We start from the raw sequence: 18,384 nt of genomic DNA, 5'->3' as shown, positions 1-18,384 counted from the left end.
TCCGTGTCCTAAAGCTTTGGTATTGGTTCCCACAAGTAAGGATGACGCCGTGGACCGGACACACCAATGTTGGAGAAAACAGAATTTATGCTTACCTGATAAATTACTTTCTCCAACTGTGTGTCCGGTCCACGGCCCGTCCTGGTTTTTTAATCAGGTTTGATGAATTATTTTCTCTAACTACAGTCACCACGGCACCCTATGGTTTCTCCTGTTTTTTTCCTCCTGTCCGTCGGTCGAATGACTGGGGTGGGCGGAGCCTAGGAGGGACTATATGGACAGCTTTTGCTGGGACTCTTTGCCATTTCCTGTTGGGGAAGAGATATTCCCACAAGTAAGGATGACGCCGTGGACCGGACACACCGTTGGAGAAAGTAATTTATCAGGTAAGCATAAATTCTGTTTTTTGTAGGGCATTGCCCTATGTTAAACAGCTCTTTTGCAGTTACAAAAAATTCTAAGTCCCCCCTTACAGTAAAACCCACCACCCACCAAACCCCCCAAATAAATAAACCTAACACTAAAAAAACTAAACTAAACCTGGCATTCAGGGCATTCAGCTCTTTTAAGTAGTACCCATAACCCTAATCTAAAAAAAACAAACCCCCCAAAAATTTTTTAAAAAAAACCTAAGTCTAACCCCCAGGTTGGTACTCACTGTTGCTGAAGTCTGGCGGAGAAGATCCTCTTCTAGGCGTTGAAATCTTCTTCTAAGCTTCCGACATCTTCTTCCAAGCGGGGACCTCTTCTTTCTTCATACAGGACAGCGGAACTGAAGATCGGCGACCGCGGAACTCAAGACCTGCGACTGCGGAGCCACGGAGAGTGGAGGATCCTCTTCTTCCAATCGCCGCCGTACAATGAATATTAAATTCAAGGTACGCGATTAAAGATGGCGTCCCTTGGATTCCTATTGGCTGATTTGATTCTTCAAATTCAAATCAGCCAATAGGATGAGAGCTACTGAAATCCTATTGGCTGATTTAAACAGCCGGTCTTCAGTTCCAGGGTCGCGGGTCTTTAGTTCCAGGGTCGCTGGCCTACAGTTTAGTGGTCATCAGTCTTCAGCTCTGCTCTCCGCTCCGCGCTGGCTTGTTCCTGGAAGAAGAAAGAAGAGGTCGCCGCTTGGAAGAAGTCTTCACCGCCTGGAACAGGACCTTCTCTGCCAGACTTCACCAATCGTGAGTACCAACCTGGGGGTTAGACTTGGGGTTTTTTTTTTTTAATTTTTTTGGGGGGTTGTTTTATTTAGATTAGGGATAAGCACTTCTTAAAAGCGCTAAATGCCCTTTTAAGGGCAGCGAAAAAGAGCTAAATGCACTTTAGTGTAAGGTTTTTTTAGTGTAAGGTTTATTTAATTTGGGGGGTTTGGTGGGTGGTGGGTTTTACTGTTAGGGGGGGCTTAGATTTTTTTGTAATGGCAAAAGAGCTGTTTAACTTAGGGCAATGCCCTACAAAAAGCCCTTTTAAGGGCTATTGGTAGTTTAGCATAAGATTAGGGGGCTTTTTTATTTTTTGTATTTCTAGCTTAATTTAAACTTATTTTTTTATTTTTAAAGTAATGTTAGTTTTTTATTTTGTTTCTAATTTTGTATTTTTAATTTAGGTAATTGGGTTTAATTTAGGGGGTGTTAGGTTAGGGGGTTTAGTAATTTTATTAGTTTTTTGAGTTGTGGTTTTGGTGGTTTAAGGGGTTAATAGGTTAATTAGGTTTATTACGATGTGGGTTTTTTACAGTTTAGGGGTTAATTATGGTAATTAGGTTTATTGCGATGTGGGGGGTTTGCGGTTTAGGGGTTAATAGGGTAATTAGGTTTATTACGATGTGGGTGGTTGACGATTAAGGGATTATTATGTTATGTTATTTGCGGATTAGGGGTTAATTACTTTATTATTTTGCGATATGTGGGTTTGCAGTTTAGGTGTTAATACTTTGTGCCTACGGTTGCGTGTTTTTTTTTTTGTAATGCTCCATTTGCCTTCGCTGCATCCTGGTGAATTCCGAAAATGTCAGGGTGCTAAAAGAATCCACCTGCCACGCTGCATCCAGGTGAATTCTTTTGGCTGTGTGCGCAGCCAACGTTCTGTTGGCTGCCTCGCGCTGCCAACATTCGTTTGAGGATGCGTGCGCAACTACCGACGGCAACGGACATTACAAACACAATTATAGTATAGATTTGCTTCACTTACTCTTGGTATTCATTGTTGAAGGAGCAGCAATTCACTACTGGGCGCTAACTGAACACATCAGGTGAGCCAAAAACATAAGGCCTAAACATGCAGCTACCAGTCAGCAGCTCCTGAACATAGCTAGGTATCCTTTTCAACAAAGGATATCAACAGAACAAAACCAATTAGATAATAGAAGAATATTGGAAAGTTGTTTAAAATCACATACTCTATCTGAATCATGAAAGAATAAAATTGTGTTTCATGTCCCTTTAAGCAAAAATGCTTCTAATTAAAGCTATCACATGTGTTTTACTGTGTATGAGATTTGTGAAGTGTGCTTACATATGCCCATTAGAGACATGCATTAGCATGTACAGTTTGCGGTTACTCAGAAAGCTTGCAGTGGTTCATATACATTGAGCATGTGCAAGCTGTGAATGTGACTATATAAGGAATACACAGATTTGTCCCCCCTGGTGCTTGCACAGCAAATACATTGATAGCTTAAAGGGACATGAAAATTAGCTCATAGAAGTAAATTGGATAGTTGTTTAAAATTGTTTAAAACTGTATGCTCTTTCGGAATCATGAAAGTAAATCTTTAGGTTTCATGTTTCTTAAATAAGCTACAGCACAAAACCACTTTGGGTTGAACTAATGCCCATTTTAAGTTTTACTGAATTGCCCTTTTAACTATTTGAAAACTAAAGACAAGTTGTTTGAAAATAAAGATTTTAAGTTATGAAGTATGTTGAATTAGATAAATACAAAGTCTTAGGAAATGTTAAAAAAGTGCTCATGACGAACTGGAATACAGCTGCAGGAGCCTTTGAAAACAAAATATTAATGAGCCCAATATGATTTCTTATGGATATGAATAGCATTTCATTTAAAAACAACACAAAATCCTTTATGAAGGCAGCATAAAGTAACATAACCTTAAGTTCTTTTTTTTTTCTACTGAGATAGATTTCCGTGGATTAAACACAGGGTAACGGGTAAGCATCTGCTTATGGTTAAAATGAGGGTCTCATTAAAAAAATATATATTTGTGCAGTTGCATTTGGTAGTTTTATGTATAGGCAGTAAGGGGTGCAAATATTTTAAAGGAACAGTCTAGTCCAAAATAAACTTTCATGATTCATATAGAGCATGTAATTTTAAACAATTTTCCAATTTACTTTTATCACCAATTTTGCTTTGTTCTCTTGGTATTCTTAGTTGAAAGCTTAACCTAGGAGGTTCATATGCTAATTTCTTAGACCTTGAAGGCCGCCTCTTAAGAATGCATTTTAACAGGGTTTTCACCACTAGAGGGTGTTAGTTCATGAATTTCATATAGATAACACTGTGCTCATGCACGTGAAGTTACCTGGGAGCTATCACTGATTGGCTAAACTGCAAGTCTGTCAAAAGAACTGAAAAAAGAGGCAGTTTGTAGAGGCTCAGATACAAGATATATATATATATATATATATATATATATATATATATATATATATATATATATATATATATATATATATAATTTCACAGCCCCTTAAAAAGAATAATGTTATATTTCTTAGAATTTCTAATACATCTAGGGAAATGTTTATGATGATATCTCATTTATATATTGACAAGGGTGGTGCTTTCTCAATTTAGTCAACTCTTGCTAGATAAACTATTGCTAGAATGAGAAGGCTCCATAATGCCCCCTTCAGTTTTACATTAGCATTACAGTGTAACTAATGACTGAATTAGTTGCATAAACCTCAATGTAACATAAAATGGCTGAATGATAAGATCTGATATTGGGTTTCTAGATACAAGCTTTTGTGTAGAATTCAGTGTGATGTTTATTTTAGAGATAACTTGCATCTTTCTGTAATTCTTCTCATAACAATGAGCTATATTATTGAATACAATAGAGCTGATATGTGACTGCATTTGACTTGCCTCTTAATTTGTAGGGGGACAAAGGCTATTGTATCCAAAATATATTTGATATTGGAGATAAAATATCTGTTCTATGTTATTCATTGAGCTTATTTGATCAAAGTTTGTGATATATGAGCTCCTTTATGTTATTTTATTTTTCAAAAAATGCTTTACTAGTGTTATAGAAAATTAAGGATAGTTATCAATACTATCTAGATAAAAAGTAGACTTATTTGTAGTCATGTGATAAATCCTGGAGAAAGAGCCTGTTAAACATCTGTGAGGAAGCTTTCCCTTTGTTAATGAGAACCCAAATCAAAGAAATTGTTAATTAACTCCAAGACTAAAGAAAGAATTATCCACATGACAAATGAAAGGTTCTCCTCTATTTGAAGACACATGGTATAGAATATTATTATAATTTGTGTAATTGTCATGAGCTCTATGGCTTTGTAATTTCTGACCCCATAGCACTGCCATAACAGAACTTGGCTAATTATTAGCTGTCTAGTATTTTATAATGCAGTAAACCAGATTACAGTGTGCAACTGGTTAACTCTAATGCACTAAATAGACCGTTCTTTATTATTTCATTCTTATCATTGCATTAAATCATGTTTGCAGTTGTACCATAGTCTTATGCCAGTTATATACCTAACTCAAGGACTTAAAGAGACAGTTAACACCTTGAGATGTTTGTATACAATGTTTATTTATGCATAATTAAACAATATTGCAATATATTTTCATTATTTATTTTCCCCCTTTTCATGTAATTTTGCTCTGAAAATTGAGAAATTTCTAATTCTCAGAGCTTGAAATGCACTGTGCTGACTTCCCTGGGCTAACTCTGCTACATATTTGTCCCTTAGTGGCTTTCTCAGGTAACAACTGCAAAACAATGTATGGTTGTGTCTAGCCTTGTTCTCTGCAGAAAAGCCCAGATTGGCTCCTTCAGATACGACAAATGGGGGGAAGGCTATGTTACTGAAAAATAATTGCAGAAAAAAAAGATGTTAATTTGTTTTAAAACTTTGTTAATATGTTATTATATAGCAACACAACAGAAATGTCTTGTAATTACAATGGGCCAGATTACAAGTGGAGCACAATCATTTGCCACAAGCGATAAGGGCTTTTTTCACTCGTCGGCTTAGCGTGCAAACAAAAACAGTTAAGTTTCAACTCATAATATGAGCGCAACCCGACGCACACAAAAAGCTTACTTCTAGTGCAATTAACACTTGAGCTGGAGCATTAATTAGCCAGCCACTTGTAATCTGGCCCCTTGTGTTTACTGTCACTTTAATAGACTTTTGTCATCCAAATTAAATGAAGTCTTCTAGGAAAAAAAAAAAATATTTTGAAATTATTTTTCTCATAGGGACAAAGACATTCTATTTTTCTTAAAATAAATTTAATAGTGGATGTTGACACACAAATGGCATAAATACAATAATATAATTAAAAGGTCAAAGTGTATAAAACTAAGTCTAGTTATTTATAAATAAACCTAATACAATTAATAAGAAAGCTGCATAACTTTGCTTTTAAATTTACTCTATAAGATAATAAATATTGAAACAAATATTATAACACAATTTTAGCACTGCTATTAGCAATCATTTTTCTTATGCTTAAAATTTGGTTATAGGTTAGATATAAAAAAATGTTTTTCTTTTCAATTATTTTAGAGTAGGAGCTTTGCTTTGCTTTGTTTTCGTGTGATATTAAAGGAGCATTTAATTTAGTTATACAGTATCCCACAAAAGTGAGTACACCCTTCACATTTTTGTAAATATTTTATTATATCTTTTCATAGTAAAACAAATTAAATGAGTGGCGCTAGCTAAAGCTGAGGAATAACAATAATATAAAATAAATATGGGTCCTTAGTACCAGTATATTATTACTAATCTAAAAGAAGACAAAGTTCCATAGAAATATGTAAAAAGATAATAAATAAATATTTAATGTACATAAAAGGATTATAAAATGGAAGTTGTATGCACTACGACAAATATTATAAAAATATATAAAAAATAGTTGTGGCCACAACTTAAACAAACATATACTCTATATAAGTGTATGATATCACTTAAAAGACACCACCTTTTAGATTAGTAATAATATACTGGTACTAAGGACCCATATTTATTTTATATTATTGTGTATTATTCCTCAGCTTTAGCTAGCACCACTCATTTAATTTGTTTTACTTTGTACTTACCAACCGTGTAGAGAGATCACGGTATAATACTTTGAGTAAGCTAAGAGGAAATCTTTAGAACTAAACTAGGTCCGGATTTCTTGTTTTCTAAAATTATATATTTTCATGTGACAACTCTGAAGAAATGAAACTTGGCTACAATGTAAAGTAGTGTATAACAGTGTAAATTTGCTGTCCCCTCAAAATGACTCAACACACAGCCATTAATGACTAAACCGTTGGCAACAAAAGTGAGTAAACCCCTAAGTGGAAATTTCCAAATTGGGCCCAATTAGCCATTTTCCCTCCCCGGTGTCATGTGACTCATTAGTGTTACAAGGTCTCCGGTGTGAATGGGGAGCAGGTGTGTTAAATTTGGTGTTATCGCTCTCACACTCTCTCATACTGGTCACTGGAAGTTCAGCATGGCACCTCATGGCAAATAACTCTTTGAGGATCTGAAAAAAAGAATTGTTGCTCTACATAAAGATGGCCTAGGCTATAAGAAGATTGCCAAGACCCTAAAACTGAGCTGCAGCACGGTGAGCAAGACCATACAGCGGTTTTACAGGACAGGTTCCACTCAGAACAGGCCTCGCCATAGACGACCAAAGAAGTTGAGTGCACGTTCTCAGCGTCATATCCAGAGGTTGTCTTTGGGAAATAGACGTATGAGTGCTGCCAGCATTGATGCAGAGGTTGATGGGGTGGGGGGTCAGCCTGTCAGTGCTCAGACCATACGACGCACAAGAAAGCCCGCAAACATTTTTCTGAAGACAAGCAGACTAAGTATATGGATTACTGGAGCCATGTCCTGTGGTCCGATGAGACCAAGATAAACTTTTTTGGTTAAGATGGTGTCAAGCGTGTGTAGTGGCAACCAGGTGAGGAGTACAAAGACAAGTGTGTCTTTTCTACAGTCAAGCATGGTGGTGGGGGTGTCATGGTCTGGGTCTGCATGAGTGCTGCCAGCACTGGGGAGCTACAGTTAATTGAGGGAACCATGAATGCTATTATGTACTGTGACATACTGAAGCAGAGCATGATCCCCTCCCTTCGGAGACTGGGATGCAGGGCAGTATTCCAAGATGATAACAACCCCAAACACACCTCCTAGATGACCACTGCCTTGCTAAAGAAGCATGTCTCCAGACCTAAACCCCACCATTGAGCATCTGTAGGGCATTCTCAAATGGAATGTGGGGGAGTACAAGGGCTCTAACATCCACCAGCTCTGTGATGTCGTCATTGAGGAGTGGAAGAGGACTCCAGTGGCAACCTGTGAAGCTCTGGTGAACTCCATGCTCAAGAGTGTTAAGGCAGTGCTGGAAAATAATGGTGGCCACACAAAATATTGACACTTTGGGCCCAATTTGTACATTTCCACTTAGGGGTGTACTTACATTTGTTCCCAACGGTTTAGACATTAATGGCTGTGTGTTGAGTTATTTTGAGGAGACAGCAAATTTACACTGTTATACAGGCTGTACACTCACTACTTTACATTGTAGTAAAGTATAATTTCTTCAGTGCTGTCACATGAAAAGATATAATAAAATATTTACAAAAATGTGAGGGGTGTACTCACTTTTGTGGGATACTGTATGTATAAATGTTATACAGCTTGTAAGGTTTTTTGCAAATCAAGAGCATTTCAGAGATACATTGCTTGAAAAGCCTGGTGAAATTCACAAGCCTAATCTGTGCTGTGGCCAAGAATTAATTGATTTAAAGATTCAAACACTAAATAACTGTTAGATAGTATGGTGCATTCAAAGAAAAGATTAGTCTGAGAATAACATGTAGATGTATTGTTTAATGTTTCACATTAAAAAATAAAACAATGGGAGATGACATGTGTTGGCCAATTAGGGACAATTTTAAAAAGGTCACTAGAGTGTGCAGCCAATGGCTGTGTGGAATATAACACTGTTCTACACTTCCATTTCTAACAGGAACTGAAAAGCTCACAATTTCAGAATGGAATTACAGGAAAAGGGGACAAAATAAATAATGAAAGTATAAGGCAGTTTTTTATTTAAACAATTAATCATTTTATATTACTATCTTAAAGTGTTTAATGTCCCTTTAAATAAGTTTATGTTCTGATTTAACCAATCACTACTGTGTTTTGTCCCCTAAATCTGTTTCCAATTACTTGTTATACCTACTACAGAGACATGGAACACAATATTTCTTTCATGATTCACACAGAGCATACCATTTTAAACAACTTTCCAGTTTACTTCTATCAAATTTACTTAATTCTCTTGGTACCCGTTTTTGAGCAGCAATGAACTACTGGGACCTAGTTGAAAACATTGGAGTGAGCCAATGATTAAAGGAATATATGTGAAGCCACCAAAAAGTGCTCAAGACACGTACATGATATGTGATGCTGAGCCTATACAAGTCAATGGCAACACATTAAGGGCTAACAAACAGTACAATGTCCCTTTAAGCAGAAAAGAGCCTTTACAGCTTCTCTCTAACCACCCTCTAGCCTCTCTGGAGCAAGCAGCACATTTTAAGTGTATTTTACAGCAAAAGGGACCTATATATATATATATATATATATATATATATATATATATATATATATATATATATATATATATATATATATATATATACAGTATACAGTTCGCAAGAACTGCTGGTGCAATGATAAATGCCGGCAGCGTATGGTGTCAGCATTTATCGATGTGTAGCGATGTGCAGCAGACATGATACGCTAATTTATATCATGTCCGCTCGCACATTGATAAATATACCCCATAGTCTGAACTTCAAATGAGTAGTAGATTTTTTTCTGAAAATTTTAAAAGTTCTCTCTATTTCCATTCTCCCTGTACCATGTGACAGCCATCAGCCAATCACAAATGCATACACGTACCATGTGACAGACATCAGCCAATCACAAATGCATACATGCTTATTATGTGAATTCTTGCACATGCTCAGTAAGAGCTGGTGACTCAAAAAGTTTAAATATAAAAAGACTGTTCACATTTTGCTAATGGAAGTAAATTGGAAAGTTGTTTAACATTGCATGCTCTATCTGAATAATGAAAGTTTAATTTTGACTTGAGCGTTCCTTTAAGTAAGGATATACATGTGAAGGGTTCCAGTGAAGAGTCACATTGGCCTACAAATTAGCTTTCCATTGTGCCATTGTGCACTGTCTCAAAACAGAGCGCGGCTATTATTTTGGGCTTGAACTCCCAGTTGTTGCAGAAATAAAGCAAGTGTTACTAGACCAGAAAATAGAATATGCATATATAGCATTATGTTAACTAGAGAAAATATTTGGGAATGGATATTTTCCTTTTGCTGTAAACCATGAGTGCAAAGCCAATAACAAGTCACACAAATTACTGCAATTAAAAGGAGTTAAATCCTGAAGCGGCACCTTCCTCCCCCCCCGCACGCATTTTCTTTGTTGCAACTTTATTTAGCAGAGCAGCACTTGCTTTTGTGTGTTTATTTACTCAATTAGTAACCATAATGCATATGTTTCTTTAACAAACTACCTTTTTATGATATTTTTCTCTCTCTCACAAAAACTATCCGTGTAGAACAATAGTTAATCCCGAATGAGCAGCTTGTGTTGATTAAAAGCGTTTTGGTTCTTTGTGTCTGTATGCCTCCTGTTTACACCCACTCCTTTATACCACCTTCCATTTAGCTTCTCCCATATGACGTTAACAATAAAATTAATAGTCGAGAGCCCTTTGACTTCTTTGCTTTTCACCAGGGGAGCGCTAACAGAATTCTCTTATTATTCACAGTGATGGCGCAGGACGAAGCGGAACATATATTCTGATTGACATGGTACTCAATAAGATGGCAAAAGGTGAGCTTCTAAAGGCCTAGTGCTTTAATTCTGATATATGTATGTGGTTGGCATAGTAACAGAGCAGTATTCAGCGGTTGGTCTTTGAGTGCAGTCAAGCAGTTTCCTCTGTGTATTTTTCCCTCTAGTTATATGATGCAATGTACTCTGGGGAAAACAGCTCAATGGTCACTAAAGAATAAATAGAAATCAGTTGATTAATTTCAAGGGTATTAAAGGTTTAAGATTAACATCTCTAATGCAAATCCAACTGAATTTAGTGGTTATAAAATAATGTATTTGGTGTTATATACATTGAAAAATGTATGTGCCTTGCTATGTATTCAGTTATTTAAGTATTTTTATCTACAATTTACTTTTTGTTTTTATAAAATACTTTTTTTAAAACATTTCTTAAGAACTATATACTATCAAACTTTAGCTCAACATTTTTTTTATTAGTATCTGTTTTAAAAAAAATAAAAATATATTAATTCAGTTACTATGTAAATGTATATAATCTCACCCACTTCTCTCATGTAAACTATATATGCTAATGATGCACAGTGTTTTTTATATCTATCTATCTATCTATCATCTATCTATCTATCTAATAATCTGAAATGTATTGTAGATGTATTTATACACAAAGAATTACATATGAGTTCAATTTTAAACAAATATTTTTATCAAGTAGAAAAATAGTATATAACTGTAGAATTATTGTTACACATTTTTACACAAAAGTGTCTTAAAAATTAGCAAACAGTTATTTTTATTTTGCAAATTATGGGTTATGTTTGCAATTTTCCTTAAAAGAACAAACTTTAAGGAATGTTGATTACACAAGAAATTCAGTTGTGAATTATAAAAATCAAATTTCCCTGCAACAGTAAATTTTGCAACACATCTTAAACATTAGTCAAATTAGTTTAAACTCTATTGTAAAATGGTGCACTGAAAAAAAGACCAGGCTTACAATATAAACTATTTATGCCTATACAAAAGTAAATGAAAAGTTTCTTTTTTCTGGCCTCAGTCTTTCAACCACTTAGGTTGACTTTGTTGCTTGAACACTAAAGAATGACATATTTTGACTTCAGTGTACCATGTAATGTCAAATTCCATTTTAAGTGTGTTCTTATTGTTGAACAAAGACAGACAAGTCATGTGAAACTCGCCATAGAATGGAGTCACAGGGCTTTTTTAGATTGGTGAACGCCATTTTGTGTTTGACCTGCTCCCCTCTGCCAATGGGGTGTACAATTTGAAATCCCCTGACCTGGTGCTTAGGCTGTAGTTAAACTGAAAGATCAAAGGGCAATGCGGGCATTTCAACCCTGCTGAGGTGGGCCTTTCCCAGGCTGTCACACTGTGAGGCAGCCAAAGGTTTTGTTCTGATAGGAATCTAGGCCCGGACTGTGAGGCCTAGGTCTTCTTTGTCTGGCCTGAGAAGTTTGAGGCCCAGGTTCAGGATCTAGTGTTCATCAAAATGATCAAAGGCCTTGAAGCCTTGGACATAAAATCTTTCTTTCCATTTCCTTTTCTCACAGAATGAATTGTACAAGTACCAAAGAATGCCATTTGCAAAGCTTTTATATTGAGTACTAGCACTAACTTTAGAGTCCTTCAGTCATACACATGAAAATGTAAGTGCACTTTCAATCTGGGCCCAGCTGCAGGACCTGCATCTATGAGTATTTCTTTAAATAAAAAAGGGGCTTTTAAGGATTAAAGCCTTCAGTCTTTAAAAAAAAAAAAAAAAAAGACTTTTAAGAATAAACCTAGCATAATTTGAGTTCTTGTTCCACTGATTTATAAGGAGAAAAAAAAGAATAATGCTGTTTAAAATCAAAGAAAAAAAGGCTAGATTACTGCAGTGGGAAAGTGGAAAATGCAAAAGATGACCATTTTCTTTAAAGAAGATTTTAAATTGTATTGCCTAAAGAATTGTATTTCTTTTATGTAGTATTTTCTTTAGTCAGACTTTTTACTGGTCACAGTTGCTAATTTTAAAATGTCACTATTTTTAATTTATATATATATATATCTTTTACGCTGTTTGCTATTTTTATATAGGCACTTTGATATTTATATTCTTTAAACCATTTTTCATGCTGGTTTAATACTTTTGTATTTGCATTTACTCCATGCCCTTTTATGTGGGTCAAATCTATAATTTAAGTGTTTTTTGTGCTGTGCCTGAAATACTGGCAGCCAACTTGAAACATTTTCTTTGTCGCTTTATAACTTTTATGATAATATACTTATTGTCTGCCTTCCCATAATGTATGCATGTGAATTAAAGATGTACACCCAGGCTTGACTTTTTTGTTTTTATTATTTTAATACTTTTTCCAGAGATTTGTTTAAGGTTTTTGAACAGAGCAATCAGTTTATGTTCATCTGAATATATTCTTGTAGTTATCAAAAATGATTTCCATTGCAAATAGATCATAATCCACAGACTGAGAATAATATCCAATCATCATTCATATCTATTTGATATTTGTTTTTAAAACAATGCTCAGAATCTGATTTACTACCTTTACAGGAAGATGCAGTAAAGATCTGTGTGCCTGTTTACAGATTAGAGAGTTATAAGGTATACAGCTGTTTTATGCTAGCTTTTAAGCAGTTTTATTTAAACAAACTATGCATGCTTTACTTTTACAAATGTTCATAAAACAAAGGTGGCAAAATAGAAAAGATAAATAAAAATAGAAGGGAGTTGCATTTACCTTATAAAGATTGATACAGGGACCAGGAAGCTAGGGACTAATCAGGTAGGGTACTGGATGGAATCAGTGTAGGTGCAGACAGAATCATTTGTGTTACATGGATAGGGCTGGGTGTTCAGGGGCAGGGCTAAATTTGAAGAAACAGCGGCAGGAAGGCACAATTTTCAGCATAGTTGGAGTGCAAACTAAAATATTGGAAAGCACCCCTATAAATCTGAATAACATGTGTGTTTTATATAAAACAGGATAGAGCATAGAGTGTGCTTTGTTTAATGTGATCTTTTCTTGCAGTTATTCACTTTTTATTTTCTTCCAAAATTTAACAGATTATGAAGGCAGCCAGTATAACATTCAGCAATTACCGGTTAAAAATATCCACAGTTATGAATATACGCTATATCCCATTTTTCAAGATAATAAATGAACATACTGCTAATATAGAGCAACTTTGTATGGTATTTCAAGGAAATAAATGCACATTAAGAACAAAGCTTATGATCAAACAATGGGATTTACATTATGGTGACTTGAAGCATAATACATATGTCCAACATTTAATATTGAATCCTTTTAGTGATAGAAAAAGCTTTTTTTTTTGCAGACACTGAAATTTCTGCTGCTATATGCCCTTCCAACCCTGCTATTTTAGATTATACGTGCCTCGTATATAATTATCAATACTAAATGGTTAGTTATTAACTCCTTTTTGCCAGAAAACATAGAGCAAAGATTTTTCACTTTTGTCACACAGTGATTGTGTCTTTCTGTCAACCACATACAATGTGATGAGTGATGAACAATTTCTGTCAGCCTTTGCCAAACAGATTTTGAGAAGAAGGTGAATAACCCCTTATGTCAGGCACATATACTGTAGCTACGTATGTAATGCCTGATTAATTCTTTCAGTTAAATCTCAGTTAAATCAAGAGCAATTATTGAACAACCCTTTATGTCAGCTACGTATACAGTGATGACTGATGAATCCCATCAGTGAGCAACATGTTGAGCAATTGCTAACTCCTTTGGTGACTTTTACACTTGTTAAGGCAGACACATATAAACATAAAGGGCCAGATTACAAGTGGAGCGTTACTTAACACTGCCACTTGAGCGTTAACTGCGTTAGAAGTAAGCTTTTTGTGCTTGTTGTGTTGCGCTCGTATTATGAGTTGAAAGTAAACTGTTTTCGCTTGCACGCTAGCCTGACAAGATAACATATTCCCCTATAGAAGTCAGTAGAGCAAAAAAATTCTAACACTTATTTGCGCGCAAACACGATCACATATTCTCAAGTGCGTTAACCTGACCTGAAAATATGAATTTTTCACATTCCAATGTTCTTCACATAGAAGAAAATTTTCTATTTATTCATAAATACATATTTAATTTCTACATATATCTGATGTTTGTTTGCACAAATATATATGCATTCCTATATATAGATGATTATATACAGGTATAGGTATATACAGATATATATAGGGATATCTATTTAGAAATACATAGAACATATGTGAAGACCATTGGAATGTTAAACATTTACATTAAATACATAGTATATTAAATATGAATATTGCATAAATATATTTTACATGTTTTCATCTACTTAACTGCAAAGTGTTCCAATATGTATATATGCATGCATATGTATTTGTGTTTATATGTGTGTACTCAAAGCCCTTTGTCTGCTTTTTCCCCTAACACCTGAGACTTCATATCTTTTTGTGCAATGTTTTTTTTAAAAAAAATTATTAGATGTTGTTATTATGAGTGTAAGTGTGCTTAATAATGTATATTTGATATTTTTGTGACACTTCTTTGTGTCGCAAAACAGTTAACCAGAGCTCTGAGGACGCGGTAATCATCCTAGTGTAAATCGCCATTGCATTCAAGCACTCATAATCTGGCCCTAAAAGTAATAAAAACTAGTTTAAAAAAATCACTCTTAGTTGTTTTGCCAGTTGCCATTTAACCCATAAAATAAATTTGGACTACTTGGGAGAAATTGGGAGAAGGATGCAGCAATATCTTAAGATGGGAGGGAGGTAATAATTTTATGCTATTATATATTGTGATTTATTCCACAAGTACCTTATCAGTGACAAAATATTTGTTTTACTCATTTTTTCCCCTATATTGTTTTGAATAACATAAGGAATTGATTGCCTATATTCTATATAAAACCATAGATGCCTTCAGTCATGCACAATAGGAAAATTGTCCACCAAGGGATTCCAAAGACAATCTATAGACATCTCAACAACTTGTGTTGACTTTAAGATGACATTCAACTCCCTAGTGGACAATTTTCCAGGCTGGTCTTCTATGTTGAATATGCATCGGTACTCATAATTCTCCCTTTATTCTGTGTATGAGTGATTGCTTATATAATACATAAGTAAGGTAAGATTTGTTACACGCTGAACTTTCAATGACATAGAAAGTACAAATGAGTTTTCTGTTTTTTCTCCATACATTTTTATTTTATAACTACAGTAGTATACTACAGTCACATATTGAAGTTCCAGTACACCTGTGATTTAAGACAACTTTAATACCTTTTGCCAGGGACAATTTTAGTATGGTAGGTAATATGAACTATTTCATGTCAAAGAGTAAAACAAGAAAAATAACGCAAACCCATGTTTAGTGATCAATATAACATTTTGTATTATGATGAAGACAGGACTCGTGTCAGAAAAATAGATCTTTGTGTTTTATATTGATAGTTGTCAGATGATTTCTTATTCCACTGAATACAATAAACATACAGTAGCTTTGAAATTTGAGCTTCAAGCAGTAACAGTATTTCTGATATACAATGACGAAAAAAAAAAGATTTACAACTTCCAAAGCTTAAAAAATATCTTTAAGTATTGTACATGCTGTGCAAAGTATTATAGCTAGAAATAATTTCTGTGATATACAGTAGCTGACTAATAACACTGCCATTTCTTTAGCTCATGCCAGCAATCTCTGTATATTGATATAGTCCGGAGGCAGTCATGAATAGATATTTACCAACCTCTTTTTTTTTTTTTAAGCAGCTGCACCAAATATCCAAAGTATATCATGTTTAGAAACAAAAAAGGAATCCCCAAGTTGTATATTTCTCTTTGATTAAAGAAGAAAGCAGCAAGCTATGTGTTTGTTCTAGAATAGCATAAGTGTGCCTGCATAATATTGCAACTACATGCCTATCCCCTATACAAGAAAAAACTTACTAAACAAAAAACTGCGCTAGCTGAAAGCACCGATATGTATATAAGTAATATAGATAAATATGAAAAAAAGATTTATTTTTCACCAAGTCACTGAACTGCGAGTCTTTGTAAAAAGATAGTTAACTTAACCTAATGTAAAATTAAAACATTCTGGCTGCGAGTGTTTTTAATATAATCAATGAAATTACGATTTCTATAAAATATATAGAGAGACACCTTAGATGTATATTAAATATTCACTGAAGTAGAGATTCTAAATAATGATGACTTAAAAGCATTAAAAAAAAACTCTATGTTCTTGACTCAAATTTAAATTTAAAAGTGTGTTAAAAACCTCAAACTACTTCACTATAGGTACTTACTTTGTGGCTCAGGGAGTATAGGTAGAAAACGTATATCAGTTATTTTTGCTTCCTCTGGATAGCTCTCCCGTGGTGTTTTAGCCGATGGTGCTGCTTCCTCATTCACAGAGCGCTAAAGATTGCTCTGATGACAATTACACTGGAACAACAAAGCACAAGAGCGCATCCACAACTCAAGGTGAATCTTAACACTTTTATTACAAGCACATAATCTATTGCACTTACAAGATAGTTAAAATCATTGAGCCTTGGTTACAACAAGCACGTAATGCAGATCAGCGTCACAGTTCCATACAACCTCAAACTCTGTGATGATTGAAGGTAATTAACGCTCTGGCTGTTAAGTATATATTATTAGGTCTCTTACGTCTCTTACTGAGTGCTGGCAAGTTTCAGGTAAACCATCCTGTCTACGCGTTTCGTCTGGCTTCTGCAGACTTTCTCAAGACTCTAAAGACGGCTGATATATTGTGGCGCGATCCCCTCCTTATTATACTCGCTCTGCTCCGCCTTTTTTCGATGATGAGTAATGATGCGGTCTTTGTTTACCTACACGACCCTTCAGCCATGTGTTAGTGACGTGCAGGGAAGCGGCTTCCACTCTATTGGCCATTTTCAACAAGCCTATCTGTTAGGCGTCCGTTGTTCCGTGGCTATTAATCTGAAAAAACGTAATCTCTCTTTTAGGTGTCTCTGTTGATCTTAACATTTACAAATACCTGTTAATACCTTACATTTAATACACATCATTCTAAACAACTAATGGGCAATGCTAAAGGAATATATAACATCAAACAAAAGAAACCCATGTACATACTTTATATTAAAATTTACAAGTTGATTCAGCACATTCTTTTTATAAAAATATAAAAAATGTATTCTGCATATTAACTATAAAAAACTATACAAATTAAATCAGCACGCTATTTTTAAAAAGAGGATAACTTGTTATAAAAACATAACATAATACAACATATAATGTCTCCCAATATTAAAGGGACATGAAACCCAAAAATTTTCTTTCATGATTCAGATAGAGAATACAATTTTAAACAACTTTCTAATTTACTTCTATTATCTAATCTGTTTTATTCTCTTGGTATCATTTGTTGAAGGAGCAGAAATGCACTACTGGTTTCTAACTGAACACATGGGTGAGCCAATGAAAATTAGTTTATATATGCAGCGACCAATCAACAGCTAGAACCTAGGTTCTCTGCTGCACATGAACTTGCCTAGATAAACATTTTAGCAAAGGATACTAAGAGAAAGAAGCAAATTAAATAATAGTAGTAAATTGGAAAGTTGTTTGAAATTGTATTCTCTATCTGAATCATGAAAGAAAATTTTTGGGTTTCATGTCCCTTTAATTCCAAGTGAAGGCCTAACTGCCACCACTTGTACCCTTCGCCCTATCTGTAGCCCATTCCTTATTTGAATATTTCTTACATAAAAACCTCATCAATCCAAGATGTCTTCTATCTGACTAACTTAAAAAAAGGATTACTATCTACTACCATCCATTACCTTGGACAATGTTATCGGAGAGAACAAGAGGGGAGGGGATAAGACTAGGTAAAATAACTATAGGGGGCGAGGGGGAGATATACTCCTACTCAGATTGTCCTAAATCATTAATGCCTGTAAATCCAGGTCAATATTAAGGCCCCTAGGGGTCAAGCTCTCTAATTCTTGGATTTACCTTGTTTCCTTTTGCCTCAAAATCATAAACCTTTGATGTGGATTGGTGCCTACTGGTACAATCTCCAAAATACTAATGTGAAGGCTACTTGGATCCTGTCTGTGATATATCCTAAAATGTTCTGACACACTATGTGTCTTTAGTCCTATTTCTATGTTGTTAATGTGCTCATAGCACCTCCTATTTATCTTCCTCTTCATTCTGCCTACATATATT

At 34.8% G+C, this 18,384-nt stretch overlaps 1 protein-coding gene across 1 annotated transcript in view; it reads left to right on the top strand.

Annotated features, from left to right (window-relative positions):
• The window catches only part of PTPRN2 (protein tyrosine phosphatase receptor type N2), a 1,723,588-nt gene that overhangs the window by 1,687,478 nt on the left and 17,726 nt on the right, over positions 1-18,384 (top strand). Inside the window, exon 21 of the mRNA XM_053715671.1 lies at positions 10,096-10,160. Within this exon, the coding sequence (XP_053571646.1) occupies positions 10,096-10,160 (65 nt within the window). The remainder of the gene's footprint in view (positions 1-10,095; positions 10,161-18,384) is intronic.

This window comes from Bombina bombina, chromosome 5 (genome assembly GCF_027579735.1).
Source record: "Bombina bombina isolate aBomBom1 chromosome 5, aBomBom1.pri, whole genome shotgun sequence".
Taxonomy (NCBI): Eukaryota; Metazoa; Chordata; class Amphibia; order Anura; family Bombinatoridae; genus Bombina; species Bombina bombina.
This window is presented reverse-complemented; position numbering and strand designations above follow the sequence as displayed.